General features: G+C 37.1%; 1 protein-coding gene across 3 annotated transcripts in view; it reads left to right on the top strand.

Annotated features, from left to right (window-relative positions):
• Positions 1–16875, top strand: part of PIK3CB (phosphatidylinositol-4,5-bisphosphate 3-kinase, catalytic subunit beta) — a 64525-nt gene extending 47650 nt beyond the window's left edge. For 2 of the 3 annotated variants that reach the window (XM_010568258.1, XM_010568259.1), the window contains exons 16-24: positions 150–249; positions 2707–2885; positions 3531–3640; positions 3967–4045; positions 11176–11343; positions 11825–11948; positions 13009–13154; positions 14722–14854; positions 15351–16038. In XM_010568258.1, coding sequence (XP_010566560.1) covers positions 150–249; positions 2707–2885; positions 3531–3640; positions 3967–4045; positions 11176–11343; positions 11825–11948; positions 13009–13154; positions 14722–14854; positions 15351–15488 — 1177 coding nt within the window. In that variant the 3' untranslated portion in view covers positions 15489–16038. Of the gene's footprint in view, positions 1–149; positions 250–2706; positions 2886–3530; positions 3641–3966; positions 4046–11175; positions 11344–11824; positions 11949–13008; positions 13155–14721; positions 14855–15350 lie in introns of all 3 variants that reach the window. The other variant, XM_010568257.1, reaches the window with a different exon arrangement.
• The last annotated feature ends 423 nt before the right edge of the window (positions 16876–17298 follow it).

Genomic DNA, 17298 nt, shown 5'->3' with positions numbered 1-17298 from the left:
ATTCTGTTATTTCCTTAGAAATCTGGCTTTTTGTTTTATCTACATGACCATGAGGTGTTTTGGTGTTTGGTTTTTTTGTTTCATTTAATGACTTGAAGAATGCTAATCTGTAAATGCTGTGGTCTAATGAGAAGCTTTTCTTCTTACAGGTCAGAGGTTCACATACCTGCCGTTTCAGTACAGTTTGGTTTGATACTTGAAGCTTACTGCCGAGGAAGTGTTGCTCATATGAAAGTGCTTGCTAAACAGGTATAGGCTTCCCTTCTCCTTTAAATCATCACTTATCCTAGCTTGTAACTCAGATACTTGTTCCATTGCTCCGATGGGGCATATTGATTACCTTGACAAAGCCCATCTGTTGGGGAGCAGGGAAGAGAAGGAAGCATGGGTGAAACAGAGAAATAAAAGGGCTAAATAGATGGATGATGGAGCAGACCTCCCTGGCACAGAAAGCAGCTAGTGCTCTGGGGACTCAGAGGTCGGGAGCTGTTTTTACAGTCTTCTGACATGGGTGAGAGACTTTCAGTGGTATGCATATGTTCTGAATAGAATAGTAGGCTGCCTGGATTATTAAGTGAGGAAGGGTTTCTGTGCACTTGAAACTTGTGATCCTTTTTCCCCAGTAAGGGTAGCTTGTTCAATAGAAACTATTACCTTTCTATCTAAACTTTAGATGACTCCAGGACTACTTCCTGCAGCTTTGGCTTTTGTTAAAAGGTGATGCAACCCCCCCTGAAGTTGTAGTATAATGTAGTATTTCCTGGAAATAGAGGTGTTGAAGTAAACCAACTACTCATTTTAGTGTTAATATAGATGTACCATTTAAAAAAAAAAAAAGAGAGAGATGTTTGCTTTTAAATACCCTAATAAGTGTGAGAGGTTTGCTTTTAAATACGCTAATAAGTGTGTCAGCAGATTATTAAGAGACACTCACAAATCATGTTTGAAGTCTGTAATGCAGATTTAGCAAGTTAATTTAAATTGCGGCCATAAAAATCTTTGAAAAATCATCTCTCTCTGGAATTAATGTGTTTGCTGTATCAGGCCACGAAGACTTACTCAGTAGATACTTGTCTGATGAATGTTATTTCTGACAGTTTTGATACTGTCTACATTGAAACAATGCTTTGAGAGGCATATGGAACAGGAATGTACTGTTGTGCTCTTTATTACTGCAGTTCACAGGACATTGAAAAGACCATCTCTTACACATGTGTGCTTGTTAGTATTGTCAAAATCATAAAAACATTAGGTGGTGAAATGCTTTAAGCAATAGACCTAAGGTCAGTAAAGTTTTTGTGCACTTCACAGGAAACAAATGTCAGTACAATCAAAGAAGGGGCAAAAAAATTCCCAACTGTGCAAACACGGAAGAAATTCAAAGTAGGAATACTTTAAAAAGTTCCTGTCTGTACAACACAGGTTCTATTTTGTTCCCTTGTCACTGATGTTTGTACAGCTCCTAGAATAGTGGAAAAGCAGAGCGCCTTTGGTTTCGACAGATGGCTGACCTGGCAGGTCTCCATTACCTCAGTTTTATAATCAAACTGCATACAATTTCCACAGCATCCTGCCTGACAGGGTTCAGTCTGTCTGTAGAAGTGTGGTAAGTTTTGACTCAGCACCTTGTAAGTTCGACTGAAGCTTCCTTGTATGGAAATCAACTTTTGTAGTTATTAAATTGATGCTGTTTGCTAGAGAATATGCGTATTACTGAGCATGTTAACTGTGGCTAGTGCAAATACAGCTGATTGTTGTAATGACTATTTTATATTTGGCTAACAAGTTGCTTAGATGTAGGTGTAGTGTAGAAATTATCTTTGTTGTATGTGCTATCTAGGTTTGTTACTGAAGGGCTTCTTTCTGTTAGTGTTATGTACATTTACATCACTAGTTTACTTACTTTCTTAGAAATTACATAGCAGTAGAAAACTTTCCAAAGCAGAAGAAGGGAAAAAAAGGTTAAACTCACCTGTATTGATTGCAAATAATTGCCTTGCATTTTTACACATTTTTAAGGTAACAATATTGCTTAGATGAGGTATTATGATTTGGACCACCTTAACTGATTAGAGCATTTACCTTATGCCTAACTTCAGCAGAATTTTAATGAACAAACACTTACGACTCTATTCTATAAAAGTTAAGTATGTGTAGTTATGTATGTGAAAATTGTCTGCAAGTAGTCATGTGGCCATATTGTATTGTGCGCAAATAACTGAATGCATACAGTGAAGTATCTGCATCCATAGCTCATCTCAAGTAATGGTTGATTTTGTTAGAGGTATGAAGCAATCAGTATTTATGTCGACTTCAGTATGGATAGAGGCATCTATGTTATGTGCTTTGTTGAATTAGTGGATGAAAATTGTATTTTGAAGAAGGAATTTGTGTAAACATATCATATGTTAAAATACTTCATTTTTTTGGAAATGTTAAGTCATGCTTAAAAAGTGACTTGGAAGCTTAGGAGTTTTCATCCCATCAGTGTCTTTATTATTTAGTAAAATGGGATTTCTGGGACACAAGTGACTTAGGAAAGGCTGTTCTCATGTTTTTTCAGGAACGCCACCTTAATTGCCATATATTATTTCCATTTTTAAAAAGTTACAGAATTATTTAATACTTTGTTTTGAAATGGTATTTTGCATTGTATTATGTGTAAAGTCAGAGCAATAACTTTTAAAGATAAAATATCTCTTTCAGGTGGAAGCCCTTAATAAAATGAAGACTTTAAATAGTCTAATTAAGCTGAATGCCATGAAGCAAAGCAAAGCAAAAGGAAAAGATGCAATGCATACATGCTTGAAACAAAATGCTTACAGAGAAGCACTTTCTGACCTCCAGTCTCCTCTGAATCCTTCTGTTATACTTTCAGAACTACAGTAAGTTAAGAATGAGTGAATAAAATGTAGGTTTTGCATGGAAACAGTGAAGCAGAAACGCATATGCGCTTTAACTTCCTTTGGCTGTATTTTTCAGCAGGTATGCTGTCATAGGGAACATGTTCTATAGTGAGAGAAGGTCTGTTGGGAATCTTCCTAAGGTTAAGGTATCAGTTAAATTAGAAGATTTTTGTGTTCCACCATGAAACTTAATACTCTCTTAGTCAGTGCATTACCATAGCTAAATATATTTAAATACAAGCCTAAAAGCAAATTAGACTGCATTCTTGGCTTCTGTTTATAACTATAAACACAAAAGCCATTAAAACTTTTAACAGCACTTAAATATAAAGTCTAAAATTTGATGGGAAAGGATGTAAAGAAAACTACTTCCTCTGAAAATGCAGGTGTTTAATTTAAGCATTAGATCTGTGTATGCCAATTGCAGTATCTAATACATTCCATCTATAACAGATATGTTCATAACTTGGTAAGCACTCATAGCATAGTAGCAGAATGAAAGCAGAGAACATTTGAGTACTTCCAAACTGGAAGTCTGTGTGTTCCGTTGTGTTTTGAACCATGTTTAGACCTTTTCAGCTGAATTACTCTAATTTGCAAATCTTTTGTTGTATTTTCTTCTAGTGTTGAGAAGTGTAGATATATGGATTCTAAAATGAAGCCTCTGTGGATAGTATACAACAATAAAATGTTTGGAGGAGATCTTGTAGGGATCATCTTTAAAAATGGTGATGGTAAGAAATGCTAAAAATTTTAAATTTTTCCTTCTTCATTCCCACACTTGCACTTAAGCTGTGTCACTGTATATTGCCATCATATAAACATGGTTTACTCTAACATTGGTCAACAAATCAAGCATCTTCTTCTGACTGGGTTTCAAAGTATAGGCATGATGATATAATTATGTTTAGTCCCACTTTAACCTTTAGGCTTGATGATTTTAGTATTTTTAGTATTCTAGTATTTTTAGATGCCTTTTTCTGAAGGCCTTATAAACATTAGAAAATTTGTCTACAACACACTGAGAAATTGAAGGAGCAGTTTGAACCTTTCGTTATAGATCTCCGACAGGACATGTTGACGCTCCAGATTTTGCGTTTGATGGACATACTTTGGAAAGAAGCTGGTCTGGATCTCCGGTAAGGATCTCTCAAGGGCTATTTTATTTGGATAGAGAGTCCACTTTTAGCAGTAAAGCTTTCCTGTTTTCTAAATACCTTCCCTACCGTCCCCTTTCTAAATATCTATATCAATGCCCAGAGGTTTCAACTGTCACAGCCAAGATGAACAGGCTATAGAAAGCAGTTACCTTAATTAGTTAGATGGCTTCTCTTTGCATTTCACTCCCTAGATGGCCCACATTACAAAAGAATTTAGCCATGAAAAGAAATAATGGAAGAAGTGAAGTGAAACTTTGGGTTTTTTTAAATTTTTTTTTTTTAATTATCAAACACAATATTTTCCCTGGTGCACTGCATCTCTTGTCCTTTATCTAAGTTTCCATACTGATAAATTCCGCTGTTTTCTTATATAGTTTACTGTTTTCATCCTTTAAAATCATCTCGATAAAAAGCATTGTATGAGGTCAGGAAACAATCTGTGAGTTAAGGGTCCTGCAAGCAGGTTTTGTGCCTTTGTTTGTTTGTTTGTGTCTGTGACCTTTCCAAACAGAGGTGTTTCATAAACTCTTCATGTAACAGACTTACCTTTTAATGGCCACTGATTTTCCAGGCATATGCAAAAATGGGGGCTTAGTGATTATAGGAATTGAAACATTTAAGTTCTAATACACATGTGCAAGTGAGGTACAAACATAGAAAACAGATCTGCTGGCCAAAAGTTAGCTGTTGAGGATTGCATCTGGAATACACCAACGAGATTCTCTAATAGGTAGAACTAATAGGCAAAACACTCTCTAGAAATTAGTTAGCTTTAAATACTGGTAATTTGGGGAGGGGAAATAGGAGGCTTGAGATTCTTTGTAATAGAATTTCACTATCTGGTTGAGAATTACCAGAATTATGGAATGCACAAATACAGGCTCTTCTTTTTAACATTTTCTTATTTCTCTTGGTCTTATTTAAGGACATGTATGGTTTGTGCTGCCATGGCTACAAATGAATGTATTACTGTCCAAATAAATTTTATACTTGCAATCTATTTCCTACAAAATTTAACAGAGGAATGTCTGTCTTGTATTAATTGCGTAACAGGCTTCATGAAGATGAGGGTCTTGGGAGAGAAGTTAGCTGCTTGTGCTTCTCTTCTAGGAGTGCTGCTGCACAAAAAATGATGATAACTGGGAACAGTCACTATAGATTCACCAAGGGTAAACCACGCTTGACTAATCCAGTTGTCTTTGAGGGAAGCAAAGAGTAGTGGATGTCCTTACCTTGACTTTAGCAAGGCTTTTGAGTCTGACTCCCGTAATATACTTGCCTCTTGAGTTAGGATGTTATACTCTGGATGGTGGACAACTACATAATCTGGCTGGAGGTTGATGACAAGTGGATTATCACTGGAGTCTATGTGGGAATTTTTATATTCTTAGCCTTGTCAGTATCCTGCAGTGAAAGACTTTTATTATTTAAATATGTAGGCAAGAAAAAGCACTTCCATCTGTTTTATGCTTACCACCTGCTAATCTCAGTTACTGCACGTTTTCAGTTGTATTTTTGAATCATGATAAATAGTGGGTAGTCATTCAAGAGTAAGACAAGATTCTGTAGTATGATAAGGTTGACAGGAAAGGTGATATATTTAGAACCGCTACTATATCAGGGAAAAAAATGTTGTCGCTTCCTTAAAATTTCACTTTTCAGTGCCATTTCAATGAAGTAGTTCTAACTCGGCCATTACAAAGTCAGTAGAGAAAAAGCATAACGTCCTAGTGCATTTGTACTAAAGTACTAAAGCGGTTTTTATGGTATTGAACTTGCCTGTATTTCATGCTAGTGCTTCTATTTCTGCTTCCTTTGGGCAGGTCTTGTGAGGTTGTAAACTTACAGTAGAAATGAGAACTCATAATTTCAGTGTTCTGTTAGCTGTTGAAATACTCTGTTTGAGAAGAATCTTCTCATTTGCTCTGCTGCTCCTGCAAAGCCACTTCTCTCAAAATGAAGTAATAAACCTTGCCAAGGTATCATGAGTACAGGAGTTTCCAGCATTTGGAAAACTTGTTTCAGAATGATGAGGAGGGTTGTGGGGTTTTCATTTATTTATTAGTTCATTAGTCAGGTCTCTAGGGCGATACCTCCTTCTGTGTAAGCTAGTCACTTTTTAATTGGTTGTATAAGTAGCAATGGACTTAACTATTTTTTGTAGTAGCCACTTTTTCTTCCTGCTGTGAGCAGTCCTCTTATTGCTGTTTGCAGTGAGACTTCCAATCGTTGTGAACATCTTCAGTGTACGTTCTGAAGTCCCACTTTGCATTCTTTTCTTGATAGAACACTATTTGGATGTCAGAAAACATTTTTCAGACCAGAAATATCTTTGTATCCCAAAGTCTCTTGCAAAGCAGCTTTCTTACCTTCGTATGCTTGCTAAGATAAGCGTGACTTCGTTGTAGGAATACTAGAGTATTCCAGAGACAAACAGTATCAGGTATTGTTCAGTGTTGTCATACAGCCCTCCAGTACATGGGCAACTTTTCCAGCCAGATCTATGCACCAGTTTTAGCCAATATAATTCTCAAATTCTAATTTCTTTTTAGAAAAATAGTTCTAAAGAAGATACTGGGTGTCACATTATTATAAACCAATTGGAGGCCATAAATTCAATTTTGTATGACTGTGAAAGAGCTATAATCCTTCTTGTTTAATTTTTAAGTGTTGTTTAAAAGCCTAGAAGTACTTATTTAAATACTACTTGAAATATTTCATTTAGATTCTTTAAACTCATTTCAAATTTTTTGTGGTTCAACCAAAATAGTGGGAGCTTCGTAAGGCACGTAACATCAGCCTGCATTAACTTGTTACTTATGCTTACGGAAAGGTTCCTTTGAGTGAAGTATGGGATAAGGTAGGACTGTGAATAATAAATTGTTTCTGGAATTATAAATTTGCGGTGAGGTGGCTGAGTGCGTGTTAATTTGAACACTGATTTGAGGAAGCTTTAGATAATTTACGTCATAATAAACAGACTGTGAGGAGACTGATCCAGCATTTAGGGGCAAGGACAACCTCTGGCAGCTGTGGAATCCCAGATGAGGCATTCTTCGGTTGCTGCCTTCCCAGAAGCTTAGTTTGTGGTTCCAGCCTAGGCCACACACCGTGCCTAGCAAACAGGAGTAGTGATTAGGAGTCATCAAATATGCTTTTCCTGACTAAGGCATTTTTTTAAACTCAACAAAGGAAGACCAAAAAGTGCCTCTGATGTCCGAGATTTTACTTAAAACTCTCAGAAGAAAAAAAGTAGAAAGGGGAAGTTCCTAGTGAGAATTGAAGTTCTATAATTGGCCTCTTCCATTTATTTGCTTAACTGGGAGCATCTTCCTTCCATTCATCCTCTCATAGTTATGATTATAAAATAAAATTCTGGGATTAAGGCAAGGTTACAATTCTATGTCTATCAAAGAGAGATTAACCAGGCAGTTGCCAAAAGAAGGCACTGAAATGGCCTCAACTGAAAAGAGAATTGGACAAAACGGCACTCTGAATGCCTAGAGCATGAGGACGCAGCTAAGAGGGTAAGACTTTGTGATCTTCATGTTTACAGTCTACATGCCTCTCAAGAAGAGGCAACTCCAAAATCTGTGCATGAGCACCAGTGGTAATGAGTTCTCTTGCCTTGTTTGTAAGTTGGGACTTGGCTTGCTTCTTTTTGCTTGGGTAAGAGGCAAGGTGTCAGGCAAAAAAGCATCACATAGATCTGCTTTCCTGAACAATACAACTTCCTACATCCGTACCAATTGGTGGAGTCTTTTCTTCTTGCCCTGTATCATCCTTTGAGGCTTTAGTTTCCCAGAAGCTGTTGCTTCCCTTTTTCCTTTTGTGGATGCATAATGGATTTTGCACTTTTCAACTTTTTTCCACTACAGAAAGTTTGATAACTCCATTCAAGTAAAAGCAGGGATTCTCACTTGTCTCACCATTGTAAGAGCAGAAGCACTTGCTGTTTGCCTCTCTCTTCCAATCTTTCACACATGGCGTGTTTTGTTTTCTAGGTTCCCGTGTGTGTGTTCTAACTAAATACCAGAACAAGATGGGTTTGTATCAGAAAAGGAAATACGTATATGCAGGAGGATGCAACAGTGTACCCCAGTAGGTCCTTCATCCTGGGCTACCACTGGATGGACTGTGGAGTGCACAACTGAATACAAATTCAGATGTAAATTGCATCTGCTTCTCAGTACAGTCCAAACATTAAACAGCAAAGACCATCAGAATGCTGCTCTGTCATTTAGAGGAGTCTGGCTCAGAGTCAGTTTACCCTTAGACGTCAGTCAGTCAAGTACCAGAGAGAAATGAGGAAACCAAAAAAGCTTATTCTTTAATTAATCCCCATACCTATTCATTTCTAAGACAAACTATTACCTGAAAATTGAGCAGGAAATAGTTGGCCTAGGACGTTAGTAAGTATGTGCAGCCAAACTTCCTCAGTTCTTCTAGTAGTTTATCTGTAGTTGTTTCTTGTACTTTAAATGTGGGCAATTATGGAACAAACTTGCTGAGTTAAACAATATTTATATTGAGATTGCATCAGCAGTGTGACAAAATGAGACTTTCAGAGGTTCAACCCCCTGACAGGTTATAACTCTTCAAGTTACTTTGCTTTAAAAAATTCTACATCTGAAGTTGTGTGTGTGGGCATATTCATAATAGATTACATAACTTTCTATTATTTCTATGAGGACTGTTTAAATATTACAAATACATGTCACAGCAAAGGAGCAAAACATCTGTCTTCCCAGGCATGCTGTGAGGTCTGCAGTGTTGCATCTCTTAGGAGAATAATCCTTGCATCAAAAAGTATTTCTGCTGCATTACCTACATTACAGCATTGAAATTGTGTTAAGGGAGAAATTAGTAAAGTAACCAAGCAACAGAAAGTCCTAAGTTTGAGGAGTTTGATCTGTGGTGAATGACCTTTGTTGTGGTCAGTGGTCATAAAGGTATTTAGTACTTGGTTACTTTTTGGACAGATGGAGGGAGTTCTCCAAACTACTTTTTTCATTTCACTGCCTATTTGTAGTGAGTTTTCATTTTCATCTCCCTTAACGTCTGTGAAGTCTGATGTTAAGCGGATGTGTATGAATGAAATCAGAGTTCACAAACACATTGAAAAATGTGTTTGTTACAAGTCTAATGAATGTCATTATTTTCAAACCATTGGACCTGAAGTTACAGAGAATGTACTGATAAATTATCAGAACTTGGTGTTGTATTTGGCAAGATTCTGCTGTGGAGAATTAAACTCTTGAAATAAAGAACAGTATTAAATAGAGTGAAGAAGAAAATTTTCTGTCCTGCCCAGGACTGCTGCATTGATCTGTCTGTGGTCCTTACTGGCATTAAAAAGCAGGGAGCATATCCTGCTGACAGATGTTGAAGTCAGAAAGACCAGAATGAGATGGAAAGGGCCCAGAGGATTTGTCCCTAACTTGACTCCTGTCAAACTGTCTCTCTGACAAGGATGTTTTTTCCTCCAGTTGTAAGCACGCAGTCCTCAAGGGGCTGAAGGCTTTCATCATTGCTTGCTTTTGAAGGGAAAGTTGTTGGACATGTGCCCAGTTAAGCTGCGAGCGGGGTGGGTTGAAATGCAATGGAAGAAGGCCAGCATGCACTTGAACCTGGCAATATTTGGCTTAAATTTGTTGTGTCATGATAAGGATGGGCAGTGCTTCCTTGTATCATGAATGCTGGTGTTCAGTAATTACAGATACCCTTCTGCTCATCATGAGAACCTTCTGGTCTAGAGACTTGGGGTTTTTAATTGGGAAATGGATTAGAATAGAAAGGGGAAGAAGGTTCGAAATCTGCACCACTTCTTTTTTTGTTTTGAAGTTGAGTGTTCTCTAAATACACTGTTGAATCTGGTTTTCAGTTTGCGTTGTTCCAGGTAGAGAAGGATCCCCAACTATATAGTTATTACTCCTTGTGCTGCTTCAGTTGTGTATTATCGCTCAGGTAGAGGAACTGTTCAGTTATCTAATAGCTATTATGCTAAAAAGTTCTGATTCATTTCATCTGGAATTGTATTTATCTTTCTTCTATGGCTTGGGATAATAGGCTCTGTCAGGTAAGAGATGTGGTTTGCTTTGTAGCAATCAAACTTAATATCTGCTTTTTCTTTATATGTGTGCATATATATATATACACAGACACAAATATTTTAATATGTCCTGCAATTTTTTATACAGCTTTGTAAGTTAGTGAGTGCTAGTCTATAGCTTGTGTACTACAGTTAGCTTCGCATGGGCATCCATTCTTCTATACATGGATCCACAACCAGAACTGAGATAATATTCTTGACCTGAGATGCCTAGCACGAGAGTAGACACCTCAATTTGTGATACAATGCCTTTGAAGAGTTTGCTTTAAGTTTCCATTGCATACATTGAGCTCCCATCTAAGTTGCCATTCCATTTTAAGCATCTGGAGTGAGGAAACATTTTGGAAAAATACACTTATCTATTTAGACGTATCTCCTCTTGATTCATATCTGTAACTGTGTCTTATTTTAATGCAATTATATTGTTGTAGATATTTTTACTAGACATAGTATATGAATGCACAGGGATATTCTTATATATCAGGCAGGTTAAAAGCTGTATTCCTCTTTCTCATTAGGTTTCTATGCTTAAAATTAATAAGAGTTGGAAAACTTTATATTATGTTTGTATTTAGCATTTGAAGTTGAAATAGGAGGAATGGGGGGAAAGGATAAGATCCTCCTTTCTATTTGTACAAATAATTTAGTCTAGAATGAACATGAGCGTAACTTACTGTCTGTTTAACCACTAGATTAACAAATGAAAACAAAGGGCTCCCTCTATGGTTTCTCCTATAAAATTGCAAGTAACTGTATTCCCTAGTAAAGGGAAAAATTAGGGTTGCTTATAATTTCTTTTTTTACATATATGCATGTAATAGGAAAAATTAATGGTTTAAATGTATTGCTAGTATTTTAACTTTGCAAGCAGCATGTGTATGTGAACCTCCCGAGAGTTTAATGTTCAAGTTAGCATGAGTATTCAGCCCAATATTGATACACTAAAGAAACATTCTTGCTATTTTTATCTTTAACATGAATCTGTGCTTTGTTTCAGGATATTGCCATATGGCTGTTTAGCAACTGGAGATCACTCTGGTCTTATAGAGGCTGTTTCTAGTTCAGAAACCATTGCTGACATTCAGTTAAATAGTAGCAATGTTGCTGCTGCTGCTGCATTCAACAAAGATGCTCTCTTAAACTGGCTGAAGGAATACAATTTAGGGTAATTTCTACAGTTATTTTCTCATCTGTAGTGTAAGCTACAAAATTCCTGTAAGTTTCTATTTCAATACTGAGGAATGTGTGGCTCTTCTGGCAAGTTTGTTACTACTTATTTTTCTAGTATGTCAAATTCTGACTTAGATTCATGGTGCCCTTAGAATTCAAACAATGATCCAGCTGGAATTCTGGCATTTGCAGCATTTTGACTGCATGTTGTTAAGTTATATGGGATCTGGCAAAACAAACAAACCCAAGAAAACTACATGGGTCTCAAGTCTTGATGTTGTTGCCTTTCATAATATTTGCATTTCTCCTATTCTTCATAGTTGCTTTTTACAGCATTTTCTTTCAAATAAGTCTGGTTAGTTTTACAGCATCCTGGTGGGCTTCTGGTTTAAACAAGCAAAAATCCTTTTTGAGGTCAAGGCATGATGTGAATTACCAGTAGTATGCACTAATATTGTTTGTCTTTGTGGTTACAGAGATGACTTGGATCGAGCCATTGAAGAATTTACTCTGTCTTGTGCTGGCTACTGTGTAGCTACTTACGTATTGGGGATTGGTGACAGGCACAGTGACAATATCATGGTCAGAAAAAATGGTCAGGTAAAAATCTCCTCTGTAGGCAGAATAACTACAGTATCTCTGTGCAAGAATTATCTTGAGAACTTTTAATTTCTTTAGTGTCTCAGCAAAATTAAATCCACACTTTATTAGGACTGATACCTTTGTTTACTGAGAATTGAAGAGAGCTTCAAAGGGAGGAAATGCAAGACTAGTGGAAGGACTGACCAATGCCTGTTTAGTAAGCAATTCTATATTGAAGTGAGGCTGTTCTATAGAACTTTTTCAGAACATCCAAAAGGCCTGTTAATGGTTCAGATTCATTGAATAAAAGTAGCCTTAGAGTATCGTGCAAAAGACCATCCTTAAAAATACATGAATTGTGGTTTTGAGCAATGTAGTTTTCCTGACATTAGTCTCCACAGCCCACCTCTACAGAAGTTTTCAATATGGAACTCAGTACCAGCATAATGCTGTGACTGTAAGTCTCAAAACCTAGAACCTAGGTAAACTCTTAGAAACTTATTTTTCCATTTGTTACTTTCTACTCTAACTTCTCTGAGTTTATTTAAATTATTCTGCCTATAAAACTAGCAAGGGTTCTAAAAGTGAGAGTTTTATAGACTTTTGCAGTATTCTAAGTTTTTACCTACTAGAAGAAAGCTGAAATGCCCTTACTTTTGATTCTAAAATGGGAGAGCTGTCACAAGTTCCTTGAGGTTAACTTAAGTTCTACTAGGTTTGCTTCTGACTTTATATAGGAAGCCCTTGGATACGATGATGCTGAGCCTCATGGGCTCCATCAGTCTCATTTTTCTATCTGATATTACCAACAACATGTCTATTGGCAGACATCAGAAGCTTAAACCTGAGATAATCTTTTGCACACTGATTTGTAGTAGTGGTCGCTCGTAAGAGTGTGGATGTTATCACTGACTTTAAGCAAATCTTGAAATGTTTAAATACTCCCAAAGGGTTGAAACCATGGGCTGTGGGGAGTAGCATTATAAGTTAACTGTTCTTGATACCAGCATCCTGCAGAGATACCAGTAAAGTGAAATATTTCACTGGAGAATTTAATTTTCACTTCTTGTTTTTTTAGCTCTTTCATATAGATTTTGGGCATATTCTTGGAAACTTCAAGTCCAAGTTTGGAATTAAAAGGGAACGGGTACCTTTCATACTCACCTATGATTTCATTCATGTTATTCAACAAGGAAAAACAGGGAACACTGAAAAATTTGGTCGGTGAGTATTATTGTGTTCTCTAACTTTTGTAACTGAGGTGATCTCTGGTGATAATTTCCAGCACACCAGGAACCTACCTGGGTTTGGTTTGCTCATTTGTACTTGTGCAGAAGTGTGCTAATATGCATTTACAATATTATCTACCTCTCTACCTGAACTAGAATCTATATACAAATTACATAATACATCAGAAACTGCAGCTCTGCAGTAGAAAGATACAGTTCTTTTTATCTTGTCCAGCAGGAGATGACAGATTCTTCTGGGCTTCCCCCCCCCTTTTTTTTTTTTTTTACCTTCAGCAGCATTGGGCACTAGGGAGGGCTTCCACAGACTATTGTTCAAGCGAGATGAAGCACTGGACTTAGGAACAGGCTCCCTTCTGCCTTTTCTGTCCATCACTGCACATTCAGTGTGCTAATCAATCCTGGCCTTACTTAGATGCTTAGGCATATAGAGCCATGTGCTCTTAATCCAACACTTTTGCATGCCCTGTCCCATCTTGGGTTAGAGAGCTACAATGGAACATGAAAGCACATGACAAGTGAAAATTAGGCTCTGTGATCCTATCTGTTCAGTCAGAGTTTTCTCTTTCCCTTCTGTGTCATTCTTACCAATTGACAGGAGGGGCATTCTGAGTGTATTCCTCTCACTTTGCTATCAGTTTTCACAGGAAGAATTAATTGATAGAGATATGAAATTAAGTACTTGGGTATGGCTTGATAAATCTTACAGCTACGTCTAGTAGAAGAAGCTGTACGTATATTTGTAATGGTGTGTCCAGGAAGAATGGAAAACAACTGCCAGTGACCCATGTCTCTCCTGGAAAGTAAAGAAATCAGCCTGTAGCTCCATTTTTAAAACCATGAAGTAAAGGCTATTAGGTGACTGTGCTGTTGCCAGAGCTGTGGAATATGGAGTACTTTAAATGGCAGTAGAATTCCACTTGAAAAATGCCTCAGGAGATAATTTCTTCTTTGAAGTATAACTTGTCATCTTAGTCTGAAGGGTTCTTCCCACTTCCTGTGAAAATTTACAGATTAGACACTGGACGGTGCACATTTAGGGACATTGAGCAAGTTCTCAAGTGTCTGCATGATGGGTCTTTATGCCAGACCTGGCAGTCGGTTCAATTTTGACCAGGTTTGCAGGAAGGAATTACTTTACAGAGATGGGCTGGATAGGTAGGGACTGCTGTAGAGCTTTTGTTTTTCCACTGTAGGTCTGCTATACAGGATCATCAGGGCGTTTCACCTAACAAATTCTCAGGGAGATGGGACACTGGCATTACCTCTGGCATTTTTAGCTCTTTCTGAAGAACGGTGGTGTTTTTTTTAAAGCTTTTGGTCTTTTGTACCTATGTTTTAAGGGCTTGTTGGAGAGGCATGGGATATTTGTGTGGGAATGCATCACAGGTTCTGTAGACATCTCTGTCTTTTCTGTTACTGTGTTCCTATGATATATGTGTTAGACCAGATAACAATTTTTGGAAATCATTGCATGTATTTGTCAACTGTGTAAGTTCTTGTGTATTGTCTTCATTGCATGTGCTTTGTGGTTGAACGTGAAGGTTCCGCCAGTGTTGTGAAGAAGCATACTTGATTCTGCGAAAACATGGAAACCTATTTATTACACTCTTTGCACTGATGTTAACTGCAGGGCTTCCAGAGCTAACCTCTGTCAAGGACATCCAGTATCTCAAGGTAAAGTGAGATTTACAGCTCAGCAGGACTTAGCATTTTTCCAGTATGTGAATTTTCATTCTACGATGAACACATTTTAATGGTTTTTCATTTTGCTCAAGATTTCCACGTAGTTCTCAAAGCTTTCCTTTTCAGCTCTGTAAAACAAGGTCTGTAGTCAGTCCTAGCGGGCAAAGGAAACTATGAATATACGTTCCTCTCAACCATTCCATAGTGAGTTCAGCATCCCTGCATCTTAAATGTAGTCATTTCAGGGATGTTTTACGTCTTGGCTCATGCACAAGCATAGACTTGTAAAGGTGAAAGTTATTTGCTTAATTCTTCTTTAGTTTTATCTTTAAACCCAGGAAAAAACACTGATGTGTTGCTCAATGAATAATAGGTGAAAAAGCATCAAAACAGAAAAAACCAGAATGTGGTTTGTGTTGAAAGGTGGAGGAGGCCTTAACTGTGTTTTTTAAAATTCCTAACAGTACTTGTTTTCCTGTCATCTTAGGACTCTCTTGCCTTAGGGAAGAGTGAGGAAGAAGCACTAAAACAATTTAAGCAAAAGTTTGATGAAGCACTCCGGGAAAGTTGGACTACTAAAGTGAACTGGATGGCTCACACTGTTCGAAAAGATTACAGATCCTAGAAAAGTTTTGCATTTGCACTAAGCTGAATGTTACCTTGATAAGTGTTTTTAAAGGGGATCTGTAGTATGGACCAACAAAACTTCTTTTAAGTAAGAAAGAAAACAACAACAAAAAGAAATGGGCTGAAAAAATTCCTGAGTCTTTTGCACTCTGCTTCTGAATGCTTCATTCCAAGACTGTCTCTACAAATAGTGAACATCCTGGATAATCAGTTCCTGCTGACTTTGCACGCTGAGAGCTACTAGGCATTTTTAAAAATTCTTTGGTACTTTATGGAGGTGTAAATATTTGTTTTTATACGTTAGGGTAATGTGCTCTAACATACTCAGGAGGTTTGGAGACCTCTGACAGAACTGTTCTCTGTTTAAAGTTGGGACTTGAAGAGTAAATTTTTTTTTTATATCCTGATCTGGCTAAAAATGACCATATTGTGTATATTTTTCATATGAACTCTGCCCCACTGGCACAGATGCATTACTTCTACTGTAAATAGCAACCACGCTATCATTGTACTACAGGGAGCTGCTTAATGTCTTGTACTGCTGCCGAAAGAAGAGTACATATTGGGGGTGGGTGGGGGGTGGGCTGACCTTTAAAAATGATGCAGCATCCAGATGTTCAGAGTTGCACAATTTTGTTCCTCTGACATAACACACTCAAAACAGAAGCCCTTCAGTAAGAGGAAAGTTAGGCCAATTCCAAACATGTCTGAGAATCCCTGGTGGGTAATGGTCTCCCATTCGGCCACTGGGCCTTTGTTTTCAACTCTTAGAGAGGCACGTTTATTTCAGGTTCAGCAAGAAGCTTCTTACAGCCTTACATTGAAACTTGTATCTCAGATTAGTTGTGCCATGCAAATGTACTGACTTATGTATGGAAAATTTTCATGAAATATACTACGCATAGTGATTTTTAGAGCACACATACCAAAAAACCCCAAATGTTTGGAAAAGCAAGTGTTTATGGGAAAAGATCATTCCATAAAACACCAGTGAGAAGTCATTAATCTTTTCTTTCTATATTTATTAAAAGTTTGCAGTAACGTTGCTTTACCAAGATTTATATGTTGAATATGGTTGCTTGAAGAAACTGGATTTGTTTTAATTTATTTAGCGAGGTACCAGGCTTTTAGGTGCTTAAATGGAGAGCAATTTGTTACGTGCAATAGGGAACTGCTGGTTAAAAGATGTAACATACTGTTTCTGAACATCAGCAAGATAGACTTTAACTACTGCTTGTTCTCCAAGGAACGCTGGTAGCTCTCAATTCTTGTTGACATTTGAAAGAGAATTAAACATATATATTTACTTTTTGACTAAACAGTTGTTTTGCATAGAGATATTGTTTTATGTAGGAATTTAATTAAAGGTGGTTTTACTTTGTTGAGAGTGATTTATTATTTTTTGATGTTGTTTTGGGGTTTGTTGTTTCTTTTAAAGGTCAAAAACCTATCTGGAGCCACATAGCATTTTATGTAGTGGTTTGATTCTCTTGTCCTCACCCTTCAGGCTAATCTGTCTGAAAAGACGTCTACTTCTAGAATATTGTAAAAGTAACAAGTGGTTTGTGGTTTGGGTTTTCTCTGTTTGTTTTGGGGTTTTTTTTGCTTGGTTTGGTTTTTATTTATAATGTAGTAGCATTTAAAGCGTGCTATGTCCCTCTTTTTAAGTTTTTTTTAATTTTTAAAGCAGATGAGATGAGGGGTAAAAAGAAACTACTTTGCAGGTGACAACTCTGAAAAAAGTAATTTCATCCTCAGCTGATTCACAGCATAAAAAATTTGCAGAAGTAACCATTCCTGGACAAGTT

Source organism: Haliaeetus leucocephalus, unplaced genomic scaffold (genome assembly GCF_000737465.1).
Source record: "Haliaeetus leucocephalus isolate CR32 unplaced genomic scaffold, Haliaeetus_leucocephalus-4.0 Scaffold240, whole genome shotgun sequence".
In the NCBI taxonomy this organism is placed as follows: domain Eukaryota; kingdom Metazoa; phylum Chordata; class Aves; order Accipitriformes; family Accipitridae; genus Haliaeetus; species Haliaeetus leucocephalus.
The sequence above is the reverse complement of the archived record's forward strand: the minus strand, read 5'-3'. Positions and strand labels throughout refer to the sequence as shown.